This window comes from Ammospiza nelsoni, chromosome 3 (genome assembly GCF_027579445.1).
Source record: "Ammospiza nelsoni isolate bAmmNel1 chromosome 3, bAmmNel1.pri, whole genome shotgun sequence".
Classification (NCBI taxonomy): domain Eukaryota; kingdom Metazoa; phylum Chordata; class Aves; order Passeriformes; family Passerellidae; genus Ammospiza; species Ammospiza nelsoni.
In genome coordinates this window covers 58,211,652-58,224,032 of record NC_080635.1, presented here as the reverse complement: position 1 = coordinate 58,224,032, position 12,381 = coordinate 58,211,652, and the positions used below count along the sequence as shown (strand labels likewise).

The 12,381-nt window shown below is 48.4% G+C and overlaps 1 protein-coding gene across 1 annotated transcript in view; it reads left to right on the top strand.

The window, feature by feature from the left end:
* The first annotated feature begins 603 nt into the window (after window positions 1-603).
* Window positions 604-12,381, top strand: part of MYB (MYB proto-oncogene, transcription factor) — a 29,029-nt gene continuing 17,251 nt past the window's right edge. The window contains exons 1-9 of the mRNA XM_059467668.1: window positions 604-1,366; window positions 1,582-1,981; window positions 5,168-5,285; window positions 6,913-6,984; window positions 7,641-7,733; window positions 8,129-8,349; window positions 9,865-10,102; window positions 10,877-10,957; window positions 11,358-11,462. Of these exons, the coding sequence (XP_059323651.1) occupies window positions 604-1,366; window positions 1,582-1,981; window positions 5,168-5,285; window positions 6,913-6,984; window positions 7,641-7,733; window positions 8,129-8,349; window positions 9,865-10,102; window positions 10,877-10,957; window positions 11,358-11,462 (2,091 nt within the window). The remainder of the gene's footprint in view (window positions 1,367-1,581; window positions 1,982-5,167; window positions 5,286-6,912; window positions 6,985-7,640; window positions 7,734-8,128; window positions 8,350-9,864; window positions 10,103-10,876; window positions 10,958-11,357; window positions 11,463-12,381) is intronic.

Below are 12,381 nucleotides of genomic sequence, written 5' to 3'. Positions count from 1 at the left end.
CTGGGGGGAAAAAACCCAAACTACAAAACAACTTAAAAATCCACTGGATATGAGCAGCCTTGTTCTCAGCTGATGCCAAAATGCATTTTATAGAAATAAGAGCTGAATTAGTCTTCAGTTTCCCAGACTAGTGTTAACCCCCCATGCACACTCCTTCGCAGAGGAATGCTTTGCAGACACGGCACTGTACAGAGCCCCTTCACTCGGCACTCACGCTGGTCCCGGTGCAGCAGACCCATTGTACAGGTGTGCAGAGGCCGGTAAGCACGGCACCTCCTACCGGAGGCTCGGGCAGGGCAAAACAGGCACGACGCGCACCCTCCGGCTAATTGAGCCCGGGGTTGATCCCAAGAAGGGATGCGTGCGCTGGGGGAGTCAGCCCCGGTGCGTGTCCATCCCCGCACTGCCGAGCCGGTGTCGCGCGTTACGGGGATCCCCCGGGAGCGGAGCGCCGCGGCGGGGCGGGGCGGTGCGGGGCTGCCCGCGGGCTGTGCCCGGTGCCCGGCCCCGGCTCGCAGTACACTGCAGCACTCCGGCAGCGGCGCCGCGGGCTCGGGAGCGGCCCCGGGCCCCGCCCCGGCCCGCCCCGTCGGCAGCTCATTGATGAGCCGTGGGCCTTTGAGGAAAGGGCGAGTGCGCCGAAACCGCTGCAAAGCCATGATTTTTCAAGCAGCAGCGCAGCCTGGGAACTTTGCATGTTTCGCCATTTTTCACGTCCTGACTCATTTCTGTATCAAAAAACGTGTTCTCTGGAGCTCATCGGAGACCCGCCACCCCTCCCGCCGCCGCGGCGCAGGCAGCATCCACGCCGGGCAGCAAGCAGCAAGGGGAACTATAGCAGAAATCCCCCGCGGCCAGGCAACCGCAGCCAAGCACCGGGCAGCCCCGGGCCCCTCCGAGTTCCCTTTCTATCGCCAGCGGGGCTCGTTCGCCCCCAGGGCTGCAGCCCGCACGCCACGCAGGGAGCGGAGCAGGTGCACCCGCCAAGGCCCACCCTCCCCCATACGGCGGGAGGCACCTGCGGGGCCCGGAGGTGGTCGCGGGGTCTCGCCCGAGAGTTCTCGCCCCACGGGAGACTCGCCTTCCCCACCCGCCGTGCCCGGGGGAGAGGGGCTGCCCCCGTCCCGACAGCTCCATCGGCGACAGCCGCGGGGTGCGGGCGCAGGGGGGCTGCGGCCGCGCCGTCGGGGGCGCGCGGGGCGGGAGCGGCGGCGGGGCTGGCGCGAGCGGCTCCCGCCGCTGCCGCGCGGGATGGGCGGGGCGCGAGGGCCCCGTGGGGCGCGCGGCCCCGGTCCGCCCGCCCCGCGCCCCGCCGCCGCGGCACGGGCCCGCCAGGCGCCTGCGCACTGCAGGGGCGCCAGATTTGGCGGGAGGGGGAGTGTCCAAGGGCCCTTTGTTTGATGGCATCTCTGTTTACAGAGTTTACTCTTTAATCTCAACCTGTTTCCTCCTCCTCCTCCCGCGGCTCCTCGGCACTCTCGTGCGCGGCGGCGGAGCGCCCAGGCGCAGCCCGGCAGCAGGGCGCGGCGGCGGGCGCGGGCTCGGTCTCCCCCGTCCTCCTCCCCCAGCGGCCGGTGCGAGGATGTCCCGGAGACCCCGGCACAGGTAACCCGCTGTCTGCGGGCGGGGGACGGCCGGCTGCGCTCCGCGCCTGTCACACGGGGCGCGGGACGGGAGAGGGGGAAAGCGGCAGCAGGCACCCGGCTCTGCCGGCGGACGGGCGGGCAGCCCCCCGTCCTCCGCGCACCTGGTGTACTCCGCCCCCGGTGCCGGGGCGCTCTCCTCCTTCAGAGGCGCCGGGGGAGCTGCAGCCCGGCGGGACGCGCCGCGGAGCCGCCGGTGCCGGGGCGCTCGGGCCCCGCGCTGCACGCCGGCGGGGGGCCGGTGCTCGCCGCCCGCGGGAGCCGGCGCTGAGCCCGAGGGAGCTGCGCGCCCCGCAGTCGCAGGGCGGGACGATGTCTGGCGGGCTCGGCGGCGGCAGGTAGCGCGTCCCGTCCCATTCATTCATTCCCGGCCGGGTGAGGCGACAGGTGGGCGGCGGGTGCGGGGACTCGGTTCGCTCCCTCGACTTTTTGTTTCCTTTATTCGTGCGGCCCTTTCGCCTTTGGAAGCGCGACTCTGGCCTGCGGGGCTTAGTTTTTTCCCGGTACACGCCGCTCGGCACACGCCGGAGCGCGGCAGCGCGGGCGGGGGGCTGCGGCTCCGACGGAGCGCTCGGCCGGAGCTGTCACCGCGCCCGCCCGCCTGCCGCGCACCCGGGCCACGGCGATCCCTGCCACGCCGCGCCGGGGGCCGGGGCCGCGGTGCCCCGGAGGCGGCGGTGCCCCGGAGGCACCGGACCGGACGGGGCGGCAGCGCCGCGTGGCCGCGTTCGTGGCCCCGCTGCCGCGCGGGCGCACAGAGCGGGGTTGTTGTCTAATTAGCCGGGGACGGCGGGTCGGACACGTGGAGGCTTTTTTCTCTTTGCAGCCCGGCATCCTCCCCTCCTCCCTCCCCTTTGGCTGGCTGTGACAGGGGAGAAGGTCGCAGCGCTGCCTGTCGCTTCCCGGGAGCCAGCCCCGTCCGGAGGGACAGGGGTCTTGGTGGGCTCTTTCTAAGGAAGAGGGGCTTGCGGTGCGGGAGGAGGCGGTGAGAGCTGCTGGGCGAGCGCCGGGCCGTACTTTTGAGTGTCAGAGCGGGGCTGTCGCTAGAGCTGGCGTTGAATCACCCGGCCCGTGTCTCCCGAAAGAGAGGGACAGCTACCGCTGCCTCGCGGGCGCCTCCCGCCGGGACACGGCCGCGCTCCGGGCTGGAGGCCGGGGCCGCTCGGTGCCGGGTCCGCCTCATCCAGCGGGCGCCGGCGGGAGCGGGCGCGGGCTCTGCCCCGCGGGGCTGGTGCCCGAATTCCTTCAATCACGGTAACACCAGCGAGTCGTTTCCTCTACACCTCCTTTTTTTTTTTTTTTTTTTTTTACCTTTTTTTTTTTTTTATCTCTCCCTTTTTTTTTTTTTCCTTTTCCCCCGTGTATCGTTGCACAAGCCGGTTGCCTCGGCGAGCAGCACAGCGCTGATGGGCGGCCGGGGGACTCCCGCTGTCCCGGCCGGGCGGAGCGCCGTGCCGTGCCGAGCCGCCTGGGGGACCCTTCAGGGCTGCGGCCGGAGGTGCAAAATAAAGTTTTAGAGCATTGCTGAGGGCCAGGTTGACTGAAGAAACTACCGAAGAAAGTCCCGGCATCCCCGGGCACTTTTCTCCTGCTGGAGAACGCAGGTAGTACAGTGAAGTTTGCTCGGTTCTGCGGTGCCAGCGAGGCCCCAGTCATTTAAATAACCCTGTTACAGAACTTGCCCCGCACTGAAGTCCTTAAACGTGTTGGCCGCTGGTGCTGTGCTGCTGTTGCACAGCGGCGTTTCCCTGCGGCGCAGGAAGCGCCGCCGATGGATGCGTACCTGCTGCTTGCCGTCTACGGAAAACTCATTTTCAAAATGATACTTGGAAACTGTGCCACAAAACTTCCTTTGGCATATGGGCAGCGGCGCAGCTGTCTCTGTGTGTCACTGAGAAAAGTGAATCTGCTCTGAGCGGCGGCTGGGGACGGAGCCGCGCGTGTGGCAGCTGGAGCGTGGGAGCTTCTGCTCAAGCACGGGAGGCTCCAGCTGCCAGCGAGGGGTGCGTGCGGAGCGGGAGCTCCATCGGGGCTTACTCCCAGTGCTTATGGGGTCTGGGGAATAGGGAGTGAATGGCGGGGCTGCCGGACTGCGGCGCGGGGGGCGCGATGCACTGTGTGGGTGAGTCAGGGGCACCCGGCAGAGGCTGCAGGATGGCCACACACACAGCAGCAGGCTGTGGAAAACTTTTTACATGTAGCATGTAAGCATGCTCTTTCATGGCACAGGCCAGAAAACAGGGTGGAAGATGTAGGGTGTGATTAGCCCAGTGCTTTTAAAGAATGTATGTTCAGCAGCTTGCCTTTCGGAGGTGTTTGCATCTTGACAAACAGTAACCGTGCCGCACTGCAAATTAATTGAAAGTAATCTCCTGAAAGCAGGTTAACAGCATAAACAGCGCCTGTTAATTTTATTACAAAATAACTTTCTTTTAATGTCTTAGTCATACTTTTAACATAACACAGCATGCCAGACCATCAGATATATCACAGTTTGAATCTTAATGACACTGACCCCTTTCTAACACTCGTGGCTTGCAGCTCTTAGATGAAGTATCAGAACTGCTGCACATACCTTAAAAGTTAGAAGTAAGATACTGTCCACCAGAAAGGCATGTCTTGTTGCAAAACACTCTTTTAGATTTAGTTAGCTAGGTAGAGAAGGTGCTGTTTGTGAAAAGAGTCATGGAGTCCTTTTTACCCATAGATAGCCTCTGGGGAAATCCCTTAGTCATGAATTAGGTGAGCAGAGTATTTCAAAAACAGTACGAGGGATTTAGAAATAGACTAGAGGTAATAAACTTATAGAAATGGAGACTACAGAAAGGCTCAGTCATTCATTTGTTGGTTGCAGGATTAAACAAACTTGTCTTCAGTCCTTATCTGTCCAAACCCATAAATGGAGGGCATATTTTATATTAGAGCTTATTGCATGTTAATGCTGCCACTTACTGTCTTTACTTATTGTAAAACCTTGTGCCTTCTCATATAGGGCCCATAAACATTTTCTCAAACAAGGTTATTGTTTAGCTTTTTGTTTTGCTACACAGTCGGTTTTATTTTGGAGCAGTATAACAATCTGCTGTATTAAACATACAAAAACACTAATATTTTTCAGAATGTGTATGGCATGAGTTAAAGATCTTAAGCATGTACTCGTGTACTGGACACAGCCTCTAGTTGTCTTTATTGTCCCAAACATTGTATTTTAATTTGAAACCTTCATTGGTTGAAAGTTTGCCAAATGTGTAATTCACCACTGATCTAACATTAGGAGCAGGTCTAAACATGCACAGTAACACGAAGGTTGCCAGCCCTTTGCCTGTATCTGTGGATACCAAAAACAGCAGAACCAGTTCAGAATACTAGAACAACAGAATGCAGAACAAAATCTCGTTGTGCAAGTTTTAAAACTTTTATCTGTGTAACCTTTGTAAGGATTGTAGTGGGGGGGGGTTGTGTTTTGTAATTAAGTAGCTCAAGTCCTCATGCTTCACTCTGTCTCGCTGTGTTTCCTTTTGCAGTATATATAGCAGTGATGATGATGAAGAAGATGTTGAGGTCTATGATCACGACTATGATGGTCTGCTTCCCAAGACTGGAAAACGCCACTTAGGAAAAACCAGGTGGACCCGTGAGGAGGTAAATCCAAGTTCATTCCTCTCCTGCATGTAAAAAGATAAGAGAGAGCATGGATCACATTCTTCTTCAAATTGCTTCATGTTCTTCACCATGTTGTTAATCTACAAACTTACTTCAGTGACAGTCCCATATCTGAGAACAACTTTTTTGACCCACTTGCTATATTCAGTGTTTTATTTAACTTTGAGCATAGTTCTTACCTTTTAAATAAAACATATAAACGCAACTTTTTAATTTCCACCATGCTCTGTGTTAAAGCATGTGATGTGTGAATCTCTGCGCAATCCCTGTTGGGGGTTCCAAAGCAGATTCCAAATCACCTGTAGCAGTGCCTCATTGTTGCTACTCTCCTCTTTCTGTTTGGAAACTGTTGCTATGCCAGAACCCGCCTGTGTGCAGTGTCCCGCAGCAGTAAACCACTGTGGCAAAAACTGCTGCAGTCCTTCTGTACCACTGGAATTTTGCACTTTAATTGCACTGTTAGGATTCCAAGTGGAACTAAAGTAAAAGCTGGAGGGGACAGAAATCCAGCAGTACCAAAACTGAGCATTCAGGATGTATTTTGCTTTTCAAGATCAAGAATTATATGTGATACCCTTGTGCTGACTTTCTGGGGAAATTGTGGTATCAAACTCCTCTGCCAGACGGATCTCCTTTGGCCATTTAACTGGTTTGAGTTTGTTGTGGAATACATTAATACAGTTCTTGAGTTGTGTTTTGACTTTCTCTTCTCTAACAATGTGTATTGATGTAAAAAGAGTGGCAGGTCACCCCTTGCAAGCTTTTTATTTATTTTAAATCATAGTCTGCCCTTGCAAAGGTGGATGTGGTTGTGATGTGGCCAGGGAGGAAAGGATGGCCATGAGATCCAAAGGCCATTGTCCTGTTGCATGAACTGGGAGCATACTGGGAGATGCTAACTGGGGAAGGAGAGGGCTACTCTTCTCCTCTTGTCTCCTGGGGTATTTCTGGTTGGTTTTACTCTATCTTGGTCTTTCCCAGTACATAAGACTGGTTTCTTTTGTCTTTAGGGTCTATATTTCTGGCCTTACCATTAAAAAGATTGGGCCAAATTTTTTACTATTTACAGGTATGCAAAACTCCCTCACAGAGAGCAGGAGCAAAAAGGAGCTGTTAGTTTTATTGTGCATTTATTGTAGGTGAATAGGCCATGAGCAAGTTACTGGAACTCCCATTACTTGCAAGACATGTAAAGCTTAAGGCTGTGATTTTCAGAGGTGCCCAGGTAGCTGAGTGCCTGAGTGTTGCTGAATTTCAAGGTTATTCTGATGCTTGGCATCTAAACACCCATTTCCTCCTGTAAATTCAGTCCAAGAATAACAGCTACAGTGCTTTGATGAGTAAAATGTGAATGTATATTGTGAGTCAAAGAATTGCACAGAAGTCAGTATTTCTCCTGCAGCACAGTAAAGAACCTGCCAAATTCCAAAGGAGTAGAAAAATCTTATGCTCTAGGAATTAAAAGCATGCAAAGACTACAGACCCTCCCTTACACTCAGAAAGCAGTAGATGCATAAGAAGCTACAAGAATGAATTAAAAAAAAATTCATTTGGATAATAAGAGATTGCAATATTAATTATCTCTGGGGGGGGGTTTATGATTCAGGATGAAAAGCTGAAGAAGCTTGTGGAGCAGAATGGCACAGAAGACTGGAAAGTCATTGCCAATTTCCTTCCTGTAAGTGGATATTGGTTTCTGTTTCCAGGCTTCGTAGCAATTCTTTATCAAGGGGTTTCCTTAATAAAGGGGAAGGGGAGTGGTTGATTTATAGTTACATCTTCAGGGGAGATATAAAACTTCCACAAATTGAGACCTTAGAAATGCAGTTAGATTACTGTGGAAACCTCTGCATTTATTTTTCCTTTCACTTCTCAGAAAGGGTTGGGAAAAAACAAGCAAAAATGGGGGATGGTGGGGACTTGCACACTAGATGGTCAATGTGACAATGAAACAAAATGTCTCAGCACAGCTAAAAAAAAATATAACTTTGGTGAATTGGAAGTATTATTTTGAAGAAAATTTCTTTGTGTTTGGCTGTTGCTGAAATACTGCATGTGAAAGCATGCCAGATATTGTGCAGATGGGGAAGATAAAATTTGTGTAGTTTTGGTGATGGAGTCCTCAATGCAGAAGTGATGGAAACTTTATCTATTCTGTGAGCAAATGGATAGTTGACCACCTTCTTCTCAGACTTACTGTATCACTCTGTGATGTTTAGTAATCTTAGTTGGTAGTGAAATACATCAAAACAACTGTATGTGAATAAGAGCATTCTCACTCTAAATCATCTTTTCTAAAGAATTATCCACTTTGTGTATTTCACATTTCTCTAGAATCGGACAGATGTTCAGTGCCAGCACCGATGGCAGAAGGTACTAAACCCAGAACTTATCAAAGGTCCCTGGACTAAAGAGGAGGATCAAAGGGTAGGTAATCAGTTTTTCCTTCTGTCTGATTAATGCCTTACGAGCAGATTTCAAGTGTTGGGGCAAAACTACTGGAAACTTTGGTGGTCTCAACATTATTGTGGCCAGAGGCAGATTGTATTTGTGTAGTGCTTTCTAAGTTTGCTATGAAAATAAATTACTGTTGCTTTACAGCACTGTAATGTGGAGTTGCAGTCTAGAAATGCCTTAACTATTACCAGATTCTTCCTTTCGGGTAAAAATATGAATGGGAAGTGGGGAACCTTAGTTGCTATTAGTTTTACTTTGGCAGTTTTGAGAAATGTTGTCAAAAATATTGCTTCACCACAGAAAAAAATGTCATTGATTCATCATGCATCATTAAATACAGGCAGTTTTTATGTCCTTCTTTGAAGGTAATAGAGCTCGTGCAGAAATACGGTCCAAAGCGCTGGTCTGTCATTGCTAAGCATTTGAAGGGAAGGATTGGAAAACAGTGCAGGGAGAGGTGGCACAACCATTTGAATCCAGAAGTGAAGAAAACCTCCTGGACAGAAGAGGAAGATAGAATTATTTACCAGGCACACAAGAGGCTGGGAAACAGATGGGCAGAGATTGCAAAGTTGCTGCCTGGACGGTAATGACACATGCTTTTAGCTCTTAAAAAAGGAAAAAGCTGCAGGTCTGAGCAGTCTGTTTTGGTTGCCTCAGGCTGCACTGTATAAATCGAAAAAAAATTGGAATCAAAACCTGGGAAGCCAGTGACACACCAATGTGCTTTTTTCTCAGTGGGGAACTTCACTGGTTGGTCAGTACACACAGCAGTGTGCTATTTTCTCAGGCTTTTAATGTTTGCCACAGGTAAAAACACCAGTAAGTGGAGCAAGAGCATAAGAGTTCCTAAATGTCTGTGCAGTCTTATTTGTGTCTGCGATGACTGTCAAAATTTAAATCAATTTAACAGGGAAGGATCAGGGCCTGCAAATGGAACATAATTTACATTCAGCTAAGGGTATGCCTTCAACATGAAATCCAGTCTGTTTATTCAAAATGATTTAAGAAAGGCTTCTTCAACTTTTGTAATTGCTCTTGAATCATCCAGATGATTTTGACCTGTTAAAAATCATATGTAAAGTAGGAGAAAGTTTTTCCTCAAACTCTGGTCCTGGAAATACTTGTCTCACTGAAAGCTTTTGTATAGCTTGTATATGAACTCAAAGATTCTGTGTCTTGCTTGATTAAAAGTGACTCAAAATGTGGGCAAGCAAATAATGTAAGCAAAGGAGAGGTTTATCTTCCTTCTTTTCTTCCTGCTATTTGATAAAACATCTTCAAGACCTAAATATAAGGCCTAGGATCATGATAACCCTTTCAGCAATCATTCAGGGCTGCTTTCACCTTCTAGAAGATGAAAGAAATTAGCCCTTGGAAATATTTTTTGGCTTTCACACATCACAGATACTACTTTGAATGATAGCATGCAGTGGTGATGTTTTTCAAATAGCAGAGCTGTTTTAAAATGTACTCTTAAAAATCTCACAAAGTTGGTAAGTTTACTTTTCCTGACATATATATGTGAGGATTTCAATCTCAGTTTTTCTGCATGTAAGAAAAATCGCAACAGTTTTGTTTACTGAGTTTGTATGTACAGCATGTTGTTGTTGCTGTCTAGGTGACCAGCTGGAAAATTGCTTGGAAGTTAGTCTGTTCACAGCTGTTCTTCACAGTCTTTCTTTCCAGCAATGACACAATAAGACTCCACTGAAATATTAAGAGATAAGAAGATGATGTTGGCATTCCTTTAGGATAGCCTCAAAGGGAAGTTAGCCTTTGTTGTCTCCTCACTTCATTGGAATGAAGTGAAGATGAAATTAGTAATTTCTTACAATTTGAGGATGTAAGTCATGAGAGATTGCTTTAAAAAAGTATGTAAACAACCGTAGCCTGTTTTTCTTTTTCCCTAACCTTTATACTGAGCATCTTTCCTGAGAAGTTGGGAGTAGCATCTGTAGTGGTGGGGGTAGGAGGAAGGTCAGAGAAGAGCTCAGAGTTTAAACAGAAATGCAGACAGCAGTTCCCTGCCCATTTGACCTGTCTGAATTGGAAATGCTCGTATTTGAAACTTCCTCGAGCGCCTGCATTTCTGTTGCAGAACTGATAATGCTATCAAGAACCACTGGAACTCCACCATGCGCCGGAAGGTCGAGCAGGAGGGCTACCTGCAGGAGTCCTCCAAAGCCTGCCACTCCTCAGCAGCTGCTGGCTTTCAGAAGAACAACCACCTGATGGCCTTTGCTCACAGCGCGTCGCCGCCCGCGCAGCTGCCGGTGGCCAGCCAGCCCCCGCTGGGCAGTGACTACCCCTACTACCACCTCCCCGAGCCTCAGAACGTGAGTGCCTGCCCATGGCTGTGGGGAGGGGGTGCTGCTTCTGCCTCCTTGGACACATGGGCGCAGCTTAGCCAGGCCTGGCTTCAGCTCGAAGGGTTTTCTTCGTCGTGGTGGACTTGGATGTGTTTGGTGTCAGATGAGGAGTTCTTTGACTTTGTGAAAATAAGTACATTTCAAACTGGTGGCATTCAGGTGGTGGAACTGGGTACAGCTGGTTTAACGCCTTGGGAGCAGTTAACATAGTTCTTAGAGTTGGGAATATTAAATTTCTTGAATATCAGTTGAATCTGGTTAATTCTGTGTTCCATGTCAAAATCTCCCACATTCTCTTTAGTAGTATTCTGTCTGTGGGTTGCCTGTCAGAACCAAGTGAACAAGTATTGTTTTTAATTAGATTTCTTTTCTATTAATGATTAATAATGAAACAGGCTCCTGCTTCAGACAGTTGCATTGTAGAGTTTTAGATGATAATAAATTGCATCTTTTGCTTTTTCACTTCAATTTAGAAAATCCTTACAAATGTGTCTATAAATTATTCATCTTTTCTCATTCAGGAAGGGTAAATATTTCATATATGAATTTTCTTTCTTCCTCTCTAATGCTTGCAGTCATATTCCTAAAAATGTGATTACTTTTCTTGTAAACATTTTTTTTGTTATTTCATCTCAACAGACTACAAATATTAAGTACCTAACACCAAAGTATGTTTAACACAAATTGGCAATGCAAGCAGATAATATGATGGAAATAAGAAATTTTTGCTTTTTGACCTAGGTTCCTGGTCAGATCCCGTATCCAGTAGCACTGCATGTAAATATTGTCAATGTACCTCAGCCAGCTGCTGCAGCTATCCAGGTAGATAACTTGAACCTTATTTCAAGAGTCAATTTCTTAAATGTTTGATAAACTAAAATGCAGACATCATGCATTAAGGAAACATTTTAATGTATTAAGTGTGGTGAAAAGAGAAAATGGGGAAGGTCGGGGAGTTCTAACATGGCTAGTAATTGCTCCTTCTGAAGTGGATTTTAAATGCAGTAGTTGACATCTGGTGTGATGGCCTTCACTTTCTCCATTTCAAATGTCTATACTGAAATTCAGCAGAGACTTTGGTGGTGCAAAACACAATTGACATTTGTTTCATCTTGGAATCTAATTTGGCTGTTATTACCACAGGTCGGCAAACCACGAGCATTTGAGTTGCTACATCCTATCAGACCTTTATCTTTTCTTTTCCCTTAACTCTTAATTTCAGAGACACTATAATGATGAAGACCCTGAGAAAGAAAAGCGAATAAAGGAATTAGAGTTGCTACTAATGTCGACTGAGAATGAACTGAAAGGGCAGCAGGCATTACCAGTAAGATTGTCACTGTGTGCTTGGATGGAGGGATAGCAGCCTTACCCCAGTGCTTGTCTTTTTAACTTTTTACTCCCCCTCTGCCTTCAGTACTAATCAAGGCTCTATATTTCCATTTTAAAAGGATGAAACATAGCACATATGTAATCTGTATCTGCTTCGTAAATTCTTTTGCTGACAAAAAATCAAAAAATTTTGCAGGTATCTTACTCTGCAGAGTGGGAGCAGGATTGGGCTCAGTAACATGACGTAAATTGGAAACGTGATGATTGCACAAAAATTTAAAATCCTACAGACCTTTAAAAATTGAAAATCCTACAGACCTTTGATCAATAACAGGATCTGTGTTTCTGAAAGTGTGCAATGGTTCATGTGATGAAAATGTAGTGCCTGTGCATTAGATTTTTCTTCTCTGTTGCATTCTTTCCTGCAGCTGTGTTTTATATACTTCGTAAGCTTCACTTGGTGCATGTTTGAGAATTTGTTTTACTCCTCTGAATAATGTTAGATTCTTCATAACTGCATGTGTGGAGCAAGTGCTGGCTATTACTGAATTCTCATACTTGGTTGTATATGCCATTGGATGTTAATACGTGGAAGCCCTTGTGTAACTACTTAACACCGTTGCCAAAGCCAAGAATCCCAAAATCATTTTTGAAGATAGGTGATAGCCAGCAGAACCTTCTCTTTTTTTTTTTTTTTTTTTGGGCAATATTTAAATGATTAGTAAAAGAACTGCATGCATGATACGTTAGTTTGGCCACTTTTTAACTTTAGTTGATGTTTTGCAATTTCTTCTGTTGCATGATCACACTGGAAAGAAACTTCTGTTAATTTGTTCTTCTGCTTTCCTAACCACGTTGATTTGACAGCCTCTTCATTGCATTGGTGTAAGCTGTAGCATTAGACAGGGATAGCA